General features: G+C 51.2%; 1 protein-coding gene across 1 annotated transcript; it reads right to left on the bottom strand.

Annotated features, from left to right (window-relative positions):
- Window positions 1-2,665: 2,665 nt before the first annotated feature.
- On the bottom strand, window positions 2,666-5,416 carry N7539_001846 (zinc metalloproteinase family protein; the record flags this gene model as incomplete). The annotated part of the gene is made up of 5 exons (XM_056931449.1): window positions 2,666-2,762; window positions 2,844-2,970; window positions 3,046-4,786; window positions 4,889-4,984; window positions 5,111-5,416. The coding sequence occupies 5 exons, from the start codon at window positions 5,414-5,416 to the stop codon at window positions 2,666-2,668; spliced, it is 2,367 nt and encodes a 788-aa protein (XP_056793480.1).
- Window positions 5,417-8,004: the final 2,588 nt, after the last annotated feature.

The raw sequence follows: 8,004 nt of genomic DNA, 5'->3' as shown, positions 1-8,004 counted from the left end.
AGGCCCAACGAGCAGGTAAACATCTCGCTATATCAAAGGTGGAAATCAGTGCAGAATCAATACTTTCATGATTCGAAATGTGACTACCAGCAGCGAGTACTCCGAGGTCGAAATATACGTACAGTCCCATGTACCCCCAGTCCGAATAAAGAAACGCCTCGGGGTACCCATCGAATGGCTCTCGATCGCTCCCCCAGCACAGCCCCATTTTGTCATACCGTCATCATTCATTGACAGATTCTCCATATTAATGATTTGCCGTTGGAGATGAGCTTGTCGAATTCTACTATGGAATTGGACAAATGATATTCTACCGTTTACAATCCTCCTACGATCATACCCATGCTCAAGCCCCAGGTGGCGTGTCAGCATCCTCGGCACTCGGAGATTACTAACCTGCCCTTCTGATAAGGCACTCACTAAGGCATCAGGGTGTGCCTCGAGCTACACAGTCTGCATTGCGTGATCACATGACCCATGTGTAGGGTACATCTGTATACATGAAATATGGACTCGATCACAAAATGAACCCCTCTGATTTCCCAAAGAGGCATGGAGTTTGCATTCACAAGATGAGCTTCTCATTTCCCATCATATAGAAATCGACTACTCGGTAGTAGGTAGTCGGTATATCTACCTGTGTCGCTCGCTTGAGAGGCGTGGCGTAGCGTAGCGTAGCCCAGGTCATCGGGGGATTCCCGCGTGAGGTGACATCTCGCACGGGATGGGGATCTCCAGTCACTGCGTCGATTACCCACCACAGCACCACCTCAATTCAATCACAAGCTCAAAGTTACTCTCCAGTGGTCCACAGCCCTCCCAATAGAACGCATTCTGAAGAGGACAACACATCATTATTATTCATACACATTCTAGACTATCGGTACCCGAGTCAGAACTAAGTACTAGTATGCAGTATGACTATGCAGTGATGCACAATTGTACCAAGTGTACTTAGTACTATGTAACTCAGTACGAAAATGGAAACATCTGATCAGCGATCAGCGACCATGACTCGAATCCTTCCCACTTGGATCCCCGTTTGGTATCTCAGAAAAGCGCATCTCATCTCCGTTCCTTCCATCGCATTAGGACCCCGCCCATGGTTTTCCGTACATTGCTTCCGGCAAATCATGATAGACTTCGCTCCCGTTTAATCCCTGCGGCTGCTATGGAGAGTGCCCCCTTCCCCCCAACCGTGGAGAAACGAAACTCACCGACCACAGATTTACAGACAATCATCGCAGTACATTGCCACTGGCACTGGACCAGTGGACACTGGACAGTGGACTCACGAGGGACATTGATGATTGAACAGAACATCCACTAGTATACGGGGGCGCACTATGCAGTATGCACTGAGAAGGTATCGTATCAGCATCCCTGCATATTCATTTCTTTGCCCCATCAGTGGCAAAGTGATTGAACGGATGTCTTATGCGATATTGACGTTGTGGACTTTTCTTCCGCCCGCTCCAGTCTCCTGCATGTGTCGATTAGTGGGCCCCCGCGCGAGGTGGACTGGATGTAGTCAAGTACAGGTCAACCGTCCAAAAGAACCGCAACATACGTAAGTATACTACTATTTCCGGTAAGGAAGTTCCTCGGCAAAGGAATGATATGTGACGATCACTTGGGTCTCGATCTGATCCTATTTGACACGTTCAGTATGGTGTCCATGTCACTTGATACTGATCGTGATACTGCGTCAGATCAGTCCGAGTTCGCATTGGGGAACGCGTTTCTTCCCGCGCGATTGACACGGTCAAAGCGCTGCAGAGTCATCGTAACATGACCGTTGTGCTACGCGGAATGTGGTCCGATTCCACTCAAGCTATCTTGCAAAGGAAGGTCTCGGAATTGGCAACCAGTGAAGCGGGAAAATGACAACATCAAAGAAACACGAAGCGCCGAGCCAAGAAACCTGTAAACACTTGCGCCATAATGTTCTGGCAGAAATGATAGAGAAAAGAATGGGAAATCATATATTTGCACGTGCAAAGACCACACAGAGATACTGGCTCCCCAAGGTCGAAGGCTGAAAAGAATTAGATATGTGGAAGAAAAAAAAAGAAAGGGCCCCCACCCGTCTAGCCTCCCCCCGGATGTAGATGTGAAGGTGAATGCGAATGCGAATGTGAATGGCCCAGTAATATATGCATATGGAAACACAAAGTGCCAAACGAAGCTGCTCGGACGGGAGCCAAGTCATCTTTCGAAGAGTCCAAAATCCGTAGATCTGGTTGACTTGGCTATGCTCACAAGAGCGAGGGCAAAGAGTAAGGTTGGGTAGCCTCGTCGGAAACGGATCCGGTCCCCTACCCAGAGGATATAGAGAATTAGTACAGCAAATTCAACGCAGACCACAAGAGACTCGTGGTTCGGATGAGACCGGAGGGACGACTCCTGGCCGAAAAATAGACGACGGGGTAGATATAAACAAAGCAGGTCGGAGACTCGCAGCAAATGTCGACGTCGATCAAGGGAGTCAAACACAGCCGATGACAGCATGTATCCAATGGTAATCTTCGCGCGAAGACCCGTTGAAATCCCGCAATTCCGTTCGAGGAAGAAGATGAAAGATCGAACAGAAGGATCTATTCACCATCCACGATGCATGACACAATGGCAGGTTGCATGTTCATCAGATTGATTCAATGCCAGCTCAGTGCTGGACAATGAGCGAGAACCCATCGACCCAAGATCCACTGGAGCCTGCGATTCCTGCAATCTTGTAACCAAGAGGCGGAATCAAAGTGTGACTTTGCAGGACAACACAAAGTCAGCACATGTCTTTACTCGTGCTTGCATCCCTTCGTGGGATGCAGAACCGCAAGACTTACCCCGATCCCCCCTGAGCATTTCCATAGATACCCGACTTCCTTCCCAAACTGGTGAGAATCTCGATTCCATCGATCCAGAGTCCAGCCCTGACGTAGAAACCCAGCAAAATCTCTCCACGGCGAACATCTGAGAGACAGTCAGCATTGGTCTACTGTCAACATCACAGACTCGAGCAAGAAACATCGACTGCAACTCTCTTACCAAGTACAAACTCATCCCCTCCCGGTTTCCCACCGCGCTTGCCAAAAAGTTGACTTGTCATATCTTCATAGCAGAATTCGAGACCATCCACCGCGTCCCCATGGTATATCTTGATCGAAGTCAACAACTTCGTCTTGATGAAAGCGTATTCCAGCAGCAATTGCTCGGGCGTGCTGCCGTCCATGGATGAGTGTCCCAACTGGGCGCTTTTATATCCTGTTTGGCCCTTGGGCAGCTTGACCACGGAGCTCTTGGACTTTAGCGCACCAACATCTTCCACGGTATAGCTTCCCAAATTACCGGAAACAGCCACCATCCGAATCTTCTTTTTCTTTTCCTTTTCGGTGCCGAATAATTGCACTCGCAGCTCCGTCTCGGTGAGGGTGACTTGCTTCGGCAATCCATTTCCACCAGATTCGCTGTTCACGTATTCGATGAAATGGTGGCAGAGGTCCTCACCTTCGCCGTACAGCTCAACAAATGCAATACCAGAAGAGGAGGTGAACAGGATCTTTCCGTTCTCCACGGGCCAAACCTGGACACTGCCGTCGTTACTGACGGAGATATCGCTAGGCAGTCTGAAACAGGGATGGAATCGGAATCGCAGGGCATCCAGCCGATGCCAGCCGCACTCGTCATTAGCGAGACAGACCTTGAGTCCCTGGGTTTTGGTCCGCGTACAGAATGGCTCCTTGACCAAGAACGAGCGATTCAGCCGCACGTAATCCCGCAGCATGACCCCGGACTCCTGGTGGGGAGAGCCGAAGAGGTGACCGACTTCATGCAAGTGGGCACCAATCCCCAGATTGGCAGACTCCCAGTTTGATCCCGCCTCCCCACAGTCGTTTGCGACGAAGTTGGTATCTGTGCGCGTGCAGTCGGAGAAGGCATCAACGACTTCCTCCAAGCAGCTCGGATAGCTTTGGAGACAATGAGAACCGAAGATGGCCATTTTGATATCGTCGCCGCCAGAGCCAAGAGCAGCATGACCCGTGATCGTCTGTGACTGTGTATCCCAGTGGGAGTCCAGCAGGAGGACGGACACGTATTGTTTTTGCCCCGGCTGAGAATTGAAATACTTGCGAACGGCGTCCTTGGCGATGTTGAAGAGCTCATCCTTCTTCTTCGCTCCGTCGTACTGTTGAGCAATGTTGAGATCCCGCAGCTCGGCGACGGTCTTGTCGCAACGAATGACGTGAATGCGAGCCTCGTTGCGCATCTGCTGAACTGCCGTATCCCGCCGACTGAGCGTACCGGCTTGCCATTCCTCCTCAAAGCGGAAACAGCGCCGGCCAAGATTGTTGCGGAACATTTGCTCTCCCGTGAACGCCTGCCACAAATATGCTGCGGTGCGAAATTTGCGAAGCGCCATGTCCAGGCCGTTGCCCTCCCGTTCCACGCGCTCGGGAACCGCATCGTAAGTGCCATCTGAATCCTTGCCGAGGAGAACCACCAATTGCAAGGGGGGCGCATTGGCTAGGGGCAGGTAATTGATGCAGATCCAGGTGGAGTGAATGACCGGCGTTGTGCTGCCTGACGACAGCTTCGGAGAGACGAAATCGAAGCGCAGACGATTAGGACCGGGAACTAAATGAACGAGAGACTTGAAATGCGATGCCGTCACGGGCCAGCCGGTCGACGGGAAATTATCCTGATGGTGGTACACGGTGATTGTGCCGTCCATTGCATGTTGACGCGGGTCTCCAATCTGACCATAGACCAGGAGTACCTTTTGATGTACCTATCGAGAGACAGACCGATCAGCTGGATTTCGGAATTCGGTATAGAGGTGCCGGCGGAAGGCGATGCCCTTGCCAGGTTCCTAAATAGTGAGATTACCGACCCACGAGTTCTCGGCAATGGAGATGATTCTTGGCGCATAAGGCGAAAATGACGTGGTTGACCGGTACGCTCCATTGACGGAGGAAGCTGAGCTGCCCTATACGTGGTGACAAAAAAAAAAAAAAAAAAGCCTTGCGATCAGCGATCTGAAGTTCAACGGGGTAAAAAAAGAAGAAAAAGAGAAACCGTGCGCCCGGCGGGCGCACGTGGGAATCATGCGTACCACCACACTGTTCCGCTGGGAATGAGAGCCGGGCAGGCCGGGCCGTTGCGGAGGAAGCGGCAGCGGCGAGCTGCTCACGGTGCTGCGGTCGTCATGGGCCTCGACCAAGGAGGGGAGATTTGGAGATGAAAGAGTCGGTTTGATCGAAGAAGGCGGCGTCAGGGAGACATGCGATGCTGTATCTCCTCCCGTCGACGAGGAATTGGCGGACACGACTTCGACCTGTGGCACTGGAGTTTTGGCGTCGAGGGGCGCACTGTGGAAGCTTGCCTTGGAGCGGCGGCGGAGCTGCTTCAAGAACGACATGGTGGCACTGAACTGATTGTTTGACTGGGGCGCTGGACGGATCGTACAACACGTCGGATACCAGACCAGCGATTTCTTCCCACCAGGAGAAGAGATTCCTCGAAAGCACGCTCCTGACACCTGCAGTAGCTTCCGCCGATGGACTTTGGCGATCGAATTGGGTGGAGAGGAAAGGAGGTGGAAGTGAAATGGAAAGTCTGGAAAGTCAGGAACCGCAGACCGCGACCGTTTGCGGCGGATGACGAGGTAGCTTGGGAGGCACTTTGTTCGTTCCTTTTTTTCTCCCTTCTTTTTTGGGTCCTGGGCCCCGCAATGGAACCGAAGATGGGCAATTAGAGACGAGGGAATACACTCTGACTGGGACGGGTCTGAATCAGACTGGGACAGAAGAGACGCCCATCGATCAAAGTTGTAAGAGAGTGGAGGAGCAGAGAGAGAGAGAGAGAGAAAGAGAGAGAAGGAACGAAGGAGCAAATGAGAGGGAAAAAAAAGGAGACACTTGGGCGATAACAGAGTTGGGAATGAATGGAGTCTTGTTCTCCTCAGTCAGGATGGAGAAGATTATTATGGAACCCTACCAGGCAGGTGGGCACTGGAAGTGCAAGTGCAAGTACAAAAGCAGTCAGTTTTTCTGGAATAGTGCGATAGTGTAACGAGGGACGTCTTCTCTCAGCCGGGGCCCAAAGAGGTGGAAAGAGGGGGGAAACAGGATGGGGCAAATCGATATCTTCTAGATTCCTACTGTATCCGGGAATCCAAGATCAAGCTTGCTGAGCCAGTGAGCCAGGCGATTTGACGGGTTTCAACGAGGTGGGCGCGCTGGGTGAAGTCTGATGCTGTACCAGTGAATAGCGCGCCGACGGTAAGTAGTAAAGTAGTAAGTACTGTAGTGGCTCGAGCGGTCAATCCTGATAGTAGAGAGTAGTAGAGAATCTAGAGACTCGAGAGCAGGTAAATACGAAATAGTGAATAGCAGTCCATCCAAGACTGGGAGAGTCAAGAGTGTAGACTTGTGCCGGTATGAGCGTCTTGCGTAGTTCTCTGCCCGTGCAGTAGAATTAAACATGAGCACCGTAACACACGCGGTTGGATGGGGGGACCAACTTCCCGGATTTGAATGGGCGTCTCCGACCAGGTCGCGTACCCTCTTACTTGTCCGCCTTGGGTCCAATCGAGATCGGCTCGTGGTGCATCAGGAAGGGCATTCTGCAGGAAATGGACGAGTTGACGCAATGCAAATACCTCCAACGGTCTGCCGAACCAGGAAGTCCACCGGGAAGTGGAGATGGGAGCAGGAGTACAACTATAGTACAATAATAGTACAATAATAGTACAGCGACTGGACTTGGTAGTCTAGTACTACTACCGGTACTTACTCAAGACTCAAATGGTCACTTCAAAAAGTTCAAACTACCTCTACTTCCTACGCGAAGTACCTAGGGCGAGTTGATTTATGATGACTGTACTGTCTGAACGATTGACTGGACTCGACATACTTGAAGAACGTAATGCCACTCTACCTGCCAACCTGGGATGACCACCCCGCTAATGACAATGTCCCTTCGGGGTGAGACCGTGAGGCCCTGAGGGGGGCCGCGTACGTCTTCCTCTGGTAGGGCTACGAATGACACCAGTCGTGCCTTTGCCAAGTCTTCCATTCTGTCTCCAGCAGATTGATGAATGAGATGATGTATCCAAACACCTGTAGAATCGCGAGCATCGTCAAAAGCAAATAGGGAAGAGTGAATAATAAAGCCTAAACATTGAATACTACTTCAATGATAACAGAGTCTAACAGTACACAGTGAACACACTAAGACCTACTACCTAGCACACTATCTAGTACACCACCTACCTAGGTTAGGTAGGTATCTACTACTACTACTACTACTACTACTACTACTACTATTTCGCTACTCACCTCGATGCTGAGTCGCTGCGACCACACCGTCAACCACATTGTCCTTTGTTCCAGTCACCCAGAAACGCATTCGACGCATATCAGGTTCCTGGGCTCACGGGCCCCCTCAGGTAGCTCCGGCATTGAATCTCGAAAGTTTGGGGCCCTTCCAACTTCTCTCGACGCTTACACCAAGTGTCGTCCCGTCCCGCGGTCCAACATGAACGTTCAAGCTGGGTACCATCATCTTCTGGAACCGGTGCTGTTTGCCAGGTATCAGAGCGTGCAAAGCTCATGAATGTCTAGTAGTATCCAGTATCCACCGACCATTCAACTGTCATCTCGGCAGCTGTAAGCGGTCCTGTGACTCCCGTCAGACTCGGGGGGCGGGAAAATGATCAACAATCAGGCAAAGAGGACAGAAAGATAAAGAATCGGCAGACCCGATCCCAAATGGTGATTCGAGGGGGATGTCGGCAGCATGGCAACACAGAACCTCCATAAACCTGCTGGAAATGCAGCCAGTACCCACTTTGGTGTCTCCTCCCGCAAAAAGGAACCACCACAAAGCGCGTGGATGTACTAAGTTTAGTACGATAGTCATGATCCGTCGACCAGCGCACCAGTCTTGACTTTTCAGTCGTCTTCGCATGGTCCAAAGGTCATCGACACAAATGACTTTCCAGTT

The sequence above is a fragment of the Penicillium diatomitis genome, assembly GCF_028827545.1.
Source record: "Penicillium diatomitis strain IBT 30728 chromosome Unknown utg000002l_segment0_segment0, whole genome shotgun sequence".
Classification (NCBI taxonomy): Eukaryota; Fungi; Ascomycota; class Eurotiomycetes; order Eurotiales; family Aspergillaceae; genus Penicillium; species Penicillium diatomitis.
This window is presented reverse-complemented; position numbering and strand designations above follow the sequence as displayed.